The following is a 13,527-nucleotide window of genomic DNA, read 5'->3' as shown; positions in this document are numbered from 1 at the left end:
AGAGTGCTTCAGCTGCTTACTGGGGCATACTGGGAAATGTAGGTCTATTTTTCTACATAACCTTGCATAGGATTGCACCGTTCATAGCATTGCTGGTGTTTTCTTAAACTATGCCTATTCAGAAGTAAGTTGCATTGGACACAAACTGTTAGGATTGCAGGCTAAAGGGGCAATCCTATGCAAGGTTATATGTAGAAAACTAGACCTACACCTCCGAAGCACGCAGCAGCCAGTTGAAGGCACCTAAAGAAGCTGGGTTTTCCATTTAAGGCGCTGAAGGGTAGCCGTGGGCCTTTTTCAGGATAACCTTACACGGGACTGCGCTCCTAGAGGGCGAAAATATTCCCTACGCGTTGAGAGTTGTAATTTATTACAGGCCTCTCCCCCGCGCCGTCTTCCCAGCAGGCGAGGCCATCTTTCGGAGCGGGCGGCTTATATGGAGCGCGCTTCCAGGCTCAGGCCGCTCATTCCACCGCGCTCGCCCGTAACGCAGCATGGCGCTTCCCTCTGGGACGTCTCCGCCCGTCCTGTGAAGACAAATATTTCTCAATTTTCCTTCAGATTTACAGATCCCAGCGGCGAGCACTCCGGCGAGATTATCCCAGTTCTGCAGACCCTTTATACTCTTGCCTCCTGCTGAATGATAGGAAGCATCTAAAGAATAAAGCGCCGAACGCGCGGACCACGGAGGTCGCCATGCTGTACCGACCAGAGATCGGTAAAGGAAAGGGTGGGTGCTCGTTGGCGCGGGATTTCCGTTTCCGCCCGGGCTGAGGTTGAAGCGGGTTGAGATTGGAGCTGGAGGTAAATAGAACAATTTCCCTTCTTGTTCTTTGTACGCTTTAGTTGGGAGCCTCTTTGAGTGGGGAAGCGGGCATGCCTTTGGGATCGATGGAAAGGGTAGTAGGGATGCCTGGACCAGGGTGCCCCGGCTGGGCAGAGGGTGCTGGTTGCTACGCCTGGGCTGCTCGGGTTCAAATGCATCCCCAAGCCAGAAAGCTTTCTGGGCTGGGCTTGGTCGTTCGTATAATTTTAGCATCTGCTCCTCGCCTCCAAAACATGAGTGAAAGGGACACCTGTGCTAAGCTGGTGCTGCGGCTAAAATAATAGGGAGTTGTTTGGCACCTTAAGAAACTAACAAATGTATTATGGTATAAGCTTTGTGAATTGGCAGCCACTTCATCAGACGCATGTAAACTATTATTATTGTTATTGTTATTTTGCATTCACATCCCGCCTTTTTTCCTCTTGTGAAGAACCCCACGCAGCTTACATGGTGACCCTCCTCTCCATTTTATCCTTACAACAACCTTGTGAGGTAGGTCAGGCTGAAAGTCAGTGACTGATCCAGAGTCATCCTGTGAGCTTCGTGGACTGAACAGGGAATGGACTTCCCAACTCCCAGGCCAGCACTCCTAACTGCCACACCACACTAGCTCTGGGTATAAAATGGCTCAGTTGAAAATACAGAAACTTTCAATAGGCCAGATGGTGGACTAAACCCAGATCTCCCAAAACCTAATCTAACTCTAGCCACAAGATCCCACAGCCTATTATGATGCCATCAATGTACATAGAGGTTTTGTAGGGAATAGGGATGTTCATTGGCTCCAAATCCCATCAGCCCTAGTCAGAATGAGTGAAGACTGAGCTCTGTAGTCCAGCAACCTCTAAAAGGCAACAGGTTCCCCATCTTTTTTACAGATTAATTGGGGGATGAGAAGTAGATCTTGGTCTTCAAGTGCTTATAATTTAAACTTGGGAATGGATGGGATGATACAACTGAACCTATGGTATATACCAACCCCTGTGCCCATGAGCTCTCTAGGCAGCTGGTTCCACTGTTGTATTGCTCTTGACAGTGAGGAACCTTTTCCTAATATCTAGCCAGAACCTGGGTTGTTGCAACTTTAGTTGATTATTCCATGTCCTACACTCTGGGATCAATGAGAAGAGATCTTGTCCTCCTCCTTTGTGACAGCCTTTGAGGTACTTAAATAGAGATATCATGTCCGCCCGTCAGTCTTCTTTTCTCAAGGCTGAACATACCCAGTTCTCTCAGTCACTCCTGATAAGGCAGTGTGTTACATTAGGTTTCAGTGGTGGATAAGAACTGGTGGGCTCTGAGGAGGGATTTAAAGAAGTAGGGAAGGAAGCATTAGTAGGAATCAAGGGATAGTTTTAGGAACAGAAGACAATGTGCAGTTTGCCCACTTGTCTCTTCTTTGACTATTGGAATCCCACAGAACATATAATGAGGAATCAGTTCTGAAGCGTATGCGGTTTTGATCTCAGTGCGGTTATGTACAAAGAAATAAGTAACTTGTGATACATATGTAGTGCTGGTTGGTGGAAACTAATCCAGATAGTTCAGGATAGGAGGGCGTGTGTATATATATTTCTGTCCATAAATAAATATTTGAACATGGAGTGTACGGTAGAGAAGGAGTGATAGAAACAAGACCGAGCTGGTGGTTTTAGTCATGTGGGCTTTCCAAAGCACAGAAATGGGCTCTTGCCATCTAGGAATCTGGGAAACATGGATATTTAATCTAAGGCACTGAAGTGCCTACAGAGCAAGAGAATCAGTACTGGACAGGGACAAATGGTTAAATGTTTAAGTGTGGTTAGATATATAGTCATTTCCAGAACTCACGTTGATATGCACTTTACATGCATATATGCAAATATATCTCATACAAGCACAGCTGTGGTCCGTTTGGAGCCATTTGCATGAAGAAATGTCTTTCTTAAGCATACGCATGGGGCTGTGACATATGTACATTGTGTACAATTATACAGTCTCCCTAGCAAGAAACTGTATTGGGCTGTAAGTTCCTTGTGTTTCCTCCAACAGCCCATTTCTACTTGCAGCTGTGCTTGATGCCCTGGAGGAGGAGAGACGCACATATGACAAAGCTTTGCTGAATAAACCTCTTACAGCTGGAACCAGTGAATCATGGCTGAAACCATTCACTGAAAAAATAACCCTTTGTAACAAATAAACAGCGTGGCAAGAAAGCACAGAAGATCTGGTGGAAGATTTCTGTTCTTGTACATTTGCATTTTATGAGCCAAAATTCCTAGATGTCACTACCAGATTTTAGGACAGCTGACAGTTCGGTCTTTTCTAACTTCCAGGTATAAGATTGCAAATGGAAGTATGTATTGATTGTGCTGGATCTTTCAGCTGCTTTCAGTGTCATCAGCGGTGCTAACCTTCTGAGTCACTTTGCAGGGCTGAATCTTGGATCATCCCTGGGGAGAGAATATGGGAACCCAGAGTGGGTTTTCCTCAATGTGCTGATGCTGTCCATCCTGTATCTATTATCTGTCATATTCTGAGTAAATCACACAGGTTCTGAATTAGTGTCCAAAATCAGTGGTGAACTGGATGAGGTGAAACAAGTGGAAACCAAATCTGAGCAAGAACAGTTGTATTCCTGATTTAGAAGCTTCTTGGTCCAGGAATAGGTCACCCGTCAGTTCTGGAAGGGTTGCACTCTTAGGAAAGTGTTTGGTGTTTACCTAGACCAGCCGGACTTGCTATTGGATGTTCGGATGGTCAGAAGGGTTTTGTTCCACTTTGGCTGGTGTGTCAGCTGGAGCTAGTCCTGCTTTTGCATCCATTAGTTACATCTTGATTGGACTATGGCAATATGCCTTGTGTGGGGCAGCCTCTGAAAGCCTCTCTCTAGTGCAGAACTCTGCTACTGAAAGTCTGAGCTGGCACAGTTCAAGGTACTGGATGTCACATTTCAAGCCTTAAAAGGCACATGAGCTGGCTCTTCGAAAGACTATCTCCTCCCTCTCCCCAAAGGCAAGGCAGGGCAACTTGTGGCCTTCCAAATATTTTGACTGTTAACACCCATGATTCCTCAGCAATGGCTGTGCTGATGGGTGTTGTAGGCCAGAATTTCTGGTGGGCCACAAGTTGCCCAGCCCTGCTTTAAGATAAACAGCTGTGCCCTGACATTGCTTTCAGAGACACAGTGGGGGCTTTCTCGATGGCAGTGCCCCCTGTGTGGAACTCTCTGCCCCAGGATGTTAGGTCATCTTGCTTTTGATCCGTGCTCCATGAGCAAGTGAAGGCATTTCAGTTTCAGCAAGCATTTGACTCACTGCTGCTGCTTCATTTTATTTATTGGCGGTTCAGAGTCTTTTCTTTTCTCCCCTGTGTTTGCTGCTGCTTTCTGTGCTTAAATGATTAGTTAATTGTTTTTGCTTTGCAAGTCTCCTTTGTAAAGAGTAAAAGCAGAGAAAGGAACAAAAAACAAATGTGTAAACAGCTTCTTGGTTTGCTGCTGCAAGTGCAACTCTGGTTTCTATTACCCTTCCACAAGGATTAATTGGAAACTTTTCTCCTGTCTTCACTTCCCACCCAGCTTCGTCTGTGCTTGACTGCTTCAGTTCTCCAGGCTTTGCTGCCAGATGCTGCCTTAGAAGAGGTGCCTTAAGGGTATGCAGTGGATGCAGGGGGTGGGGTGGAGCATATGCCTGCAGGGAGCATTCTTCACTTCCTCCCTGACTGAACATCTGCTTTGAGTGCCTCCCTAAGCCAGAGAATCTTTCTTGGGACCAGAGCGCTTCAGTTCCTCAAAGATTTCAAGCCAGTCTGACTTCCCTGGAGGTGCCTTGTCTCTCTCCAAGCCGGCACTGCAGTTTCCACCTCCTTTCACTGCCACCTGTGCCAAATGTCTCTTTCTGAACTGATAAACCTTGTGCCTGCTGTCTGCAGATGGGCCTGGCGTTAAAATGGTGCCCGCCCTTCTGTGACGAGGCTGCCCCTCTGAGAAAGGGAAGCTTCCACCGGGCGGGGGAGGCCCTGGCATGGAGGGCTCTGACCAGCGGTTGGTGCTGGGCATGAACATGGGCGATGGGCGGCAGACACCTCCTGGGGAGCTGCGGACACCCACGGACGAGGGCGAGGAGCCGAGAACACCTGTGCCTGAAGCCGTCTGTGATGGCGGGGGAGACGCGAAGACCCCCCAGCTGAAGGAAGAGGAGGAGGAAGAAGAGCTTGACCCCCGCATCCAGGTGAGAGAAGGCTAGATCTTTCTTCCTGACGGGCAGCCCTGGCATCATTCCCCTCATTGGCAGGCGCATTCCAGGGTGCAAGGCCTGCTCCAGCCCAAGGAGTAGCCTTCACTTCTGTAAAGTCCTTGTGGGCTGCTTTTCAGTGGTGGGTGGATTGAAGTGCGCAGGGTCGAAATATTCCACATACCCGCCTGTGGAGCTTATGGCTCTCAATGGCAGTGACTAACCCTTTGGAGATGCCGCTCAACCCCTAAGACCAGGAGAGCAAGAGACTGACCGGTGGCTGGGGGCCTCCCGAGGAACCTGAGTCCAGAGGTGTCCTGCAGGCTTGAGGCTCTGCCCCACACCGTATACAAAGCGGATACGTCTGGCTGAACGGCTCCGGTTTTCCCCATGGAAAGCCATAAAGATGGCTGACAGACCAGTGAGTCATAGAACATCCTAGTGAGTTGGGGGACAGGTTTGGTCTCGGGGCTAGTTGCCAGGATGTTGTGAGGAAAAGCAACATTATTGGAGCTTATTGTTGGTCAGCTCCATTGGTCTGAGTCTGGCATCCATATGTTGGGCCACCCTTGCTGGGCAACCCAACATTGTACAGTCACCTGGACCACAGCACCTCTCTTGGAAGAGGTGTGGTGCAGCAACCGTGTAGAAAAAAAGTGACTCCACTTCTGTTACAGTCTTTGCAAGATTGGGAGTTCACCTGGGAACCCCCATTCACACTGCTCGAGGAAGAAGAATGAGATCAAAAATGCTGTACCTTTAGGTTGCAGTCCTTAGATGTTTATACAAAAAATGCTACACAATTCCCAGCATTCCCGAGCCTGGAAGTTCCTAGCCCTTGTGGTTTTGTAGAAAAAATGAAATCCTATTTTACTAATTTGATTAAATAAGAGAAGATCTCATATGGAGTTCTCTGATGTGCCCGTGGGCCCTTTTCTAGAGTCTGTGAGGTGCTGTTATTAGTACTATAGAAAAGCCCATTTATTCAACTCATTTGCACTTGTATATGGATTGTTGCAAACCACCTAGAGAGCCTCAGCAGTGGAACAGTATAAAAATGAAATACTACTACTAATATTAATATTTCTATACCATCCCGTGGGCAGATTATAAAATTAAGAACCTTAACAAAACAGTGTTGTAGGTAATATGAAAACCATTTATATACAGGTATATAAAGGCAACACACTCAAACGTATGCATAAACAGTTTTAACAGACGATAAGCTTTCCTTGGAACCAGTTAGAAACCTTATATACTCGACTGCCTGAGAGTAGAGCCAGGTGACTGAAAAGATGGCAGTGCCTGCATGAGGCAGGTCTCACTGGGCAGATTGTTTCATAAGCAGGGGCCACCAGCGAGGAGGCCCTCTCCCTTGTGGCCACCTTCCAGGCCTCCCTCCAAAGGACTGCTTAGCAGCAGGTGCCACATCTGTTCAGATGTGAGAAATGTTGCCATCTAAGCGGGGGGGGAGGGGGAGTCTGTGTCCCCACCCCACCCTGAGGCCTTTCTGCTGTTTAAAGCCATTGCAGAGAAGGAGAAAGTGGTGCTGTGCTGGTGCTGAGCCCCCTCCTCCCCTGCACGCCTTGCAGTGTCTTCAGCTGCCAGGAGCTCCATGTGGCCATCTCAGGCGGGGGCTGTTGGGTAGAGGAAGGATCCCAGGGAGGGTCATTTCATGCTGCATTTTTACCCGTTGGTTGTGCAGTGCCTCAGAGAGCAGCAGGGGTGGAAGGAAGGGCTGCACGTGTCTTAAATGGAATGAATGAGGCGGCTTTGTAGCTTTGATCATACTCTGAGTAGGAGCGGGATGGACACTGGGAGCCCGGCTGTATTCTTCCCCACCCGCTGACTTCTAAAATTAATTTGGAACCTTGCATGGAAGCAGAATGGAATATATCTGGCAATCAGCTGTATGTTATTTTCCATCACTTGCTCCAAGAAGTAGAGGGTTCTCCCTGTGTGACTCTGACTTCCTGTGTGCACACAAATGCACGTGACCCTCCCTGTTGACGGGCAGGCTGTGAAAGAGTTTGGGGTGCCCACTGTCCAAATGGGCACCGGTGCAGAGTGCAGCATTCAGGAGGTGCCTGTCTCTCTCACCGCAGGAGGAGCTGGAACACCTCAATCAAGCTAACGAGGAGATCAACCTTGTGGAGCTGCAGCTGGATGTGAGTCAGAGCAAGTTCCCTTGTGTTTCCCCTTCCTTCTGAACACTTCCCTCCTTCTGCCCCTCCGGTCTTCTGCTTGATACGCCAGTGCAGCCATTCCCAGTGCAGCACCCTCTGGATGTGTGGGAGTACAGCTTCCATCATCCGCAACCAGCGCGGCCATTTGCCAGGGGCCAGCTGGGAATGATGGGAGTTGCAGCACAGCACAGCAGGGCAGCAGGGCAGAGAACACTGGGTGGTGGGGGTGAAGTGGTGAGCCAGCCCCTGCGGGATGGAAGCGGAATGGCTGCCACGTGCACAGCTCCGCCACGCCACGCCACGCCACGCCACCGCGGCTCTCACTGCCACTTGTACATTTTTTGCAACAGGAAGCTCGTACCACATACAGGAGGATCTTGTCAGAATCTGCCAGGAAGCTGAACGCTCAGGGCTCCCAGCTGGGCAGCTGCATCGAGAAAGCACGCCCGTATTACGAGGCCAGGCGCCTGGCCAAGGAGGTATGTGTGCCGGTGCGCTTGCTCTGCCGCACTGCTGAATCAGTCCTCTTCCCAGCTGCCTGTGAGCAAGATGCTGCGGAGGAGCAGAGCCTGGATTCAGGATTGGTTTCCCTAACCCATTTCTTGCACTTGCAGAGTCACAAGTACCTATCAAGGCTCGGTGGAGATGATCCGGATGTAATCATCTCTGTTTGCATAGGCAAGAAATTCTGAATCCCTTAAGCCCCACGCTTCCCTTGTTGACCATATTTTTGGTCATTTTGGGGTCATTTCCTGGTCTCAGAACTCCAACCTGTAGGGGTAAACAACAACTGTGTGATTTTGTGTGCTGTGGATTTTTAAAAATTTATACCTTGGCGCTCTGGGGCAGCAGACCCCAGCTTCATGTCCCCAAAATTCCCGTCATCTACGGCCATTCACCTTTTCGGCTAGGGCAGTGTGAGTTACAGTCCAACAATATCTGAGGACCCAGGCTTGGGAACCACTGCTCAAGGGATCCATGGGGTGCTATAAAAATAAAAACCAGGTAGGTATTTTTTTAATGCAGAAAATATAAAATTTGCATTTCTACTAAAATGTTAGGAGTCCAGCTGGATCCACCTCCTTTCGGTTAGAAGAGAGCCATTGAGCTTGTTGGGATTATTAGATTCTCTTTCCACTCAGCTCATCCTCTGCCTGATTGTGTGTAACTGGAGGTTGGAATGGGCTTGGCATGCTCCTGCCCCAGGATGAGCAGGCCTTAAGCTGTTTGCTGAACCATTTTGAGGGCTGGGTTGGGTCGCAAAGCCTTTTTGGAAGGGGTTTGGTTTTCGAGCCGGCTTTTGGCAGGTGACAAGGACTGCCATGCCCTTCCGATTACCTGTGAGAAATCTGGAAATCTCTGTGGTCACCAAGCAACAGCAACATGAGATCCTGCTGCAACTTTAAAGGGCCAGACATCCCCTGTCCGGAGAAGGGCTGAGATGGATACTGTCTGCAGTATCCCCACAGAATGGAGCTTTCTGCATGACACAACTTATGAGCAGCCCCTCTTAAACCCCCTTAATCTGTCTGCAGGAAGCTTGTTTGGGAGGATGGGAAGCGACAAGATGCCATCCTCTTGCGCACAGTCTGAAAGCACGCAGCTCAGCAAGAGCTCTTGATCGCGCATTTCAAGTTTCAGAATCCTTTCTCTGTTTCACCTTCTAGAAAAGCATGTGTATGGGGGCGGGGGGAGGCATGGTAAGGGGGAAAGGAGAGTGTGGCAGGAAACAACAGCCTCCTGACCCATTTTGCCAGCTGCGTGCAGGGCATGTTGATGTCCGTGTTACTTGAACGCGTTTCCCTCCCTCCATCCTGGCAGGCGCAGCAGGAGACCCAGAAGGCTGCCCTGCGGTACGAGCGGGCTGTCAGCATGCACAACGCGGCCCGTGAGATGGTCTTTGTGGCTGAGCAGGGAGTCATGGCTGACAAGAACCGGCTTGATCCCACGTGGCAGGAGATGCTCAACCATGCAACGTGCAAGGTGAAGTTCCTCTTCCGGGAGGTGATCTGGCAGAGCTTATGGTACTGCCCTCTCTCCAGCAGGCGGAGGATGAGTCCGTCAGAGGCTGCAGGGAATATGGGAGGACTGGACAAGGACGATCTGGGTACAAACTTAACAGTCTCAGTCCAAAGGTTGTGGCTCAAATCTCCACAGAGGATGTCGGCATGTTCAAGTGAGGCTACCAGATGATTGGGGCCGGTCTCAAATCCTGCTCAACTTCCTGGCTGGCCTGGGGTCACCTGGCTCCTCTTGATCTCCCTTTTTACTATTCTTTGCTGATCATCAGCAGAGAGGAAGAGAGTTTGCAATCAGGCCTTAAGAATAGTGTAGCAGAGAAAGAATAGCACGATTGCGTCTTCCTGGCTCTGACTTTGGCATTTATTGTCTGGCCCACCAGCACTTGCTCACGTGCTCTCTAAGTGGCTGTTCCCTCACTTTCCCTCCTCCACACCCTTTCATCTGTTTGGTGATGGCGGTGAGTGGCCCAGAACAGTCCACATGAGAGATGATTACCAGCTGGCCTGCACACCTAACCAAGCCCGCCAACACTCAGCATCCCGTCTACCTCGTCTTTCTTCAAAGGATGGATCTTGGCTACCAAGTTCCACCTTCTGGGGAAATCTCCGCAGGAACCTCCAGTGTAAGATGGGACAGGACAGCAGGGATTCCCATGTGCCTCTCCCAGCCGCTCTCCCAGCCCCCACTCAGCATGGGGAAAGGCAGAACGCGGTCAGGTTGGGACGACAACCTCTGTGGGCTTGGCTGGGCCCTCTGACTTCATCCAGCCCATGGAAGGCCTGGCTGGCAGTTTGGTTCTGTATGACTGCTGTATTTCTGCATCCACATTTGCCTAGCGTATTGCATGTGTGCGTGCAGGTCTTCAGCTACTGGATCGTGCAGCTGCATAGGGGAGGTGATGGCTGGTGCAGGAGGTCAGAGAATAGCCTGGCAGATGGTTGGAGCTGGAGGTGTGGTGCATCCATCTTGCCAACAATCCCTGGAAAACACGCCCAGTTACTTGCTCATTTCAGCAGCTTGACTGCGTCATGTCGCTGGTTTTCAGAGCCGCTGGACAAGCAGAGAGACGTTGCTTTGTAAATGCAAGTTGGGAGGCTGAGCATTGTGTGCAGGGGCAGCTGGACTGTGGGACCCATGTTACTTTTAGCCCCACTAGCACTTCAGGACCCCTTTGCTGCTGGAGGCCATGTGGCTGGAGACAGCCCGGAGGACTGAGAGGTGGTGCTCCCCGTGGGCTCGTGGGAGGCGGGGACAGAGAGCATCCTCTCCTGACTTGGCCTCTTCCCCCCCTGCAGGTGAATGAGGCTGAGGAGGAGCGGCTGCGCAGTGAACGGGAGCACCAGCGTGTCACCCAGCTCTGCCAGCAGGCTGAGGCCAAGGTGCAGTCCCTGCAGAAGTCCTTGAAGCGCGTCATCGTGAAGAGCAAGCCCTACTTTGAGCTGAAGGCTCAGTTTAACCAAATCCTCGAGGTGAGGCCTCTGACTCCACGCTGATTCCCAGAAGCTTAACCCACCCAAGGCGGGGGTGGGGGGGTGAAGCTCACTGCAGAGGGGTCCTAAACCTTTGCACAATGGGGAGCAGGGCCCGACCTTTGCATGATGGCTCCACGTTCATTTCCCATCTGGCCCTGAGATCAAACATTGGGACATTGAACTGGTAAATACCTGCATCAGAAATTTGAACCCAGAGTCAGAAAACTATAGGTTTGAAGTTCAAGAACAATCGGAGCTGTTTACATTTCTATTACCACATTTTTGGACAGTTAAAAAAGCAGTAATCTAAGAAATAGGCATGGTAAAACTTTTTAAAACAACCTGAACAACCATCATCATTTACCTAGAAAATAACTCCCAAAATCAAGCATCCCTTTATAGTAAGAAAAAGGATATAAAATACTCTTATAAAGACATTTCCTAAGTATGTTTTTTGACATCTGGTAGAGCAGGCATTGTTTCACAAGGTACTTTCCCAGAGTGAAACCATCTTTAGCTATTCACGCTCACCTAAAAATCCAGCCCGGGAACTCAGTTGTCCAGAATTCAAAGTGCAGAGAATTTTGAATTCTAAGTTAAAGTAGCAGTGGAGTGGTGGAGCCAGGCATCCGTTCGCGTGGGCCGGTCTCTCCGCTTCCACTTCCCTCCCTCCTGCCACATCCTCCTGGGTGCGAAATGCCATGGTGTGCCTTCCCTGGTGCAAGCAAGGCCTGTCGTCCTCTACCCCCGGAAGCAGGGCTGGTGACCCTGTGGCCCACGGGCTGAATCTGGCCTGCACCCCTCCCCTCCCCTCTCCTGGGAGCCCTGCTTTCCCAGAACAAAGCGGGAGAACAACTGAGGCACCCTCTCAGCTAGCTTCAGTTCTCGACTGGGAAGTGACTTGGCTCCTCCCCACATGACGTCGGTGGGGGTTTTTTTCCCCGTGCCTCCCTCTGCATGCCGAAAAACTGGGGTGGATGATGTCAGGGGTGCTGTCTCCTGAGATCGTGGTGCCAGTGGGCGGCTCTCAAATACAGTCAGTCAATAACTAGAATGATAAATAGCCCAGACCTCTGCATTGGTCTCAGGTGCCACCCCTGCTCTCAAGCACCACACATTTTGATGGTACAGCGTTGGCCGATTATGCTGATCGAGTCCCTGCCCTCCTCTTCCGTGCAGGAGCACAAGGCCAGGGTAACGTCCCTGGAGCAGCAGGTAGCCCAAGCCAAGATGCGCTACTCCGTGGCCTTGCGCAACCTGGAGCAGATCAGCGAGCAGATCCATGCCCGGCGGCTCCAGCGCCTGGTGGGCCGGCGGGCATCCCCAGTAGGTGCCGAGGCCAGCCCAGCGCTGCTTTACGGCGGGATGGCGCTGCCTCCTGAGCCTGCCGCCTCCGCTGACACCCTCTCGGTGCTCAGCTTCCAGACCATCGCCTCCGACCTGCAGAAGTTCGACTCCGTGGAGCATCTGCTGGGGCTGTCCGACGCTGCCAGCCTGAACAGCGACGAGCTAGAGGAGCGGGAGCAGAGGCGCAATGCTCAGCCGCACCCGTTCAAGCACCATCGCAGCATCAGCCTCTGACGTCCCCCTGCCTGCCGCAGCCCCCTGAAGTCCCGGCCTTCCAGGGAAGGGGGAGGTGGCTAGGATCAGAGGCACGAGGAATAGTCAGGGGGCAGGCAGCTCTTTGAGTGGGTGGGTTATGTAGTGCTTGTGGCCTTGCCCATCCGAAGGGCAGCCTGCCAGTGGATCCTTCCCCCTGGGCGTGGCCTTTGGCAAAACCCCAGTTCCCTGCTCTGTCTCCTGCTGCCATCCAGGCCCCAGTTGCTTGGAAATGTTGGCATTTTGGTCCCACTGTTTTAAGTCCGTCAGGCTGCTGTTTTCCCCCAGCATGCACCTGTTTCCTGGGAGCATTGCATGCTGGAAGTAATTCTGCATCCTTGCATATTTCTCCTAGCTTGTTGGATTATTATTGGTGGTGCTGTCATCTTCAGCTGAAGGGAGGCCAAGAATGGGGAGGAGAGGTGTGCTCTTTTTACATGAATGTCGTTGTGGTTGGGGATTGAGAAGAGCAGATGGGCTGCAGCGGTGCTTGTGTACAGATGCTCCCCTGCTCCTGTCACTGCATCCTAGAGGCCCTCGCTCCGCTTTCATGGAATTGCCCCCATTCTCAAGGCTGTACAAGATGGCCTTTTTAAATGGAACTCCGGTGCCCCCTGCAGGACTTTCTTGACACTACAGTATAACAGGAGGCATGCCATTTGTCCCTCCCAGGCCTGCTTGGTTCATCCCGTTTGGCCACCCATGCTTCTTGGGGTGTGATTTGCACTAATAAGTGTCAAAATGTGGGGCTGGGAAGTCTCTCCCTCTGTCTGCTCCCAGCATTTTGCAGACAGTGGCAATTCCTGCCTCAAACAGGTTTGCTGGACACTGGCTGTGATGAGAACTGGTCATAGGTTCGAGGCAGCCTGATAGCAACTCTGTGTATGTGTATTTGTATGACCGGCTTCTGCTGTGTATTTTATTTAAAGTAAAGTTTATGCCCTCTGGACTGTCTTTGTTCTCAGTCCTTCTCTCTCGCTCTGTCTTTGGCCAAGCAAATCAAAGGCACAGTGTGTTTTCCTTCAGGCAGTGTTTCTGACCATGGTATCGGGACTCCCTAGGGAGGAGCAGGGTGTGAAACTGTGACCCTTTGTAGTCTTTGCCTAATGATTTCCATGTGTGTTGAGCAAACCACAAACTGGTGAGGAGGACCCTTTCCTTGGCAGAACCTGAGCAGGATCAAGAAGGCATAATCCCAAATGAAATGG

General features: G+C 50.9%; 1 protein-coding gene across 2 annotated transcripts; it reads left to right on the top strand.

Annotated features, from left to right (window-relative positions):
• Positions 1 to 750: 750 nt before the first annotated feature.
• SH3BP5L (SH3 binding domain protein 5 like) lies at positions 751 to 13,268 on the top strand. Of its 2 annotated transcripts, none has more exons than XM_044451941.1 (7): positions 751 to 804; positions 4,386 to 5,037; positions 7,146 to 7,208; positions 7,577 to 7,705; positions 9,048 to 9,209; positions 10,544 to 10,717; positions 11,900 to 13,268. In XM_044451941.1, the coding sequence occupies exons 2-7, from the start codon at positions 4,831 to 4,833 to the stop codon at positions 12,299 to 12,301; spliced, it is 1,137 nt and encodes a 378-aa protein (XP_044307876.1). In that variant the 5' UTR covers positions 751 to 804; positions 4,386 to 4,830; the 3' UTR covers positions 12,302 to 13,268. The 2 variants fall into 2 exon arrangements, with proteins under 2 accessions (XP_044307876.1, XP_044307875.1); XM_044451940.1 differs by lacking the exon at positions 751 to 804 and adding an exon at positions 2,831 to 3,141.
• The last annotated feature ends 259 nt before the right edge of the window (positions 13,269 to 13,527 follow it).

Source organism: Varanus komodoensis, unplaced genomic scaffold, assembly GCF_004798865.1.
Source record: "Varanus komodoensis strain SLA01 unplaced genomic scaffold, ASM479886v1 scaffold6_4, whole genome shotgun sequence".
In the NCBI taxonomy this organism is placed as follows: domain Eukaryota; kingdom Metazoa; phylum Chordata; class Lepidosauria; order Squamata; family Varanidae; genus Varanus; species Varanus komodoensis.
The sequence above is the reverse complement of the archived record's forward strand: the minus strand, read 5'-3'. Positions and strand labels throughout refer to the sequence as shown.

Bases quoted from the DNA above. Each gene is read 5' to 3' on its own strand.
- SH3BP5L (XM_044451941.1), top strand. From the start codon at position 4,831: ATGGAGGGCTCTGACCAGCGGTTGGTGCTGGGCATGAACATGGGCGAT. The intron at 7,209-7,576 runs GTGAGTCAGAGC...TTTTTGCAACAG, and splicing joins TTGTGGAGCTGCAGCTGGAT to GAAGCTCGTACCACATACAG. The intron at 10,718-11,899 runs GTGAGGCCTCTG...TCTTCCGTGCAG, and splicing joins AGTTTAACCAAATCCTCGAG to GAGCACAAGGCCAGGGTAAC.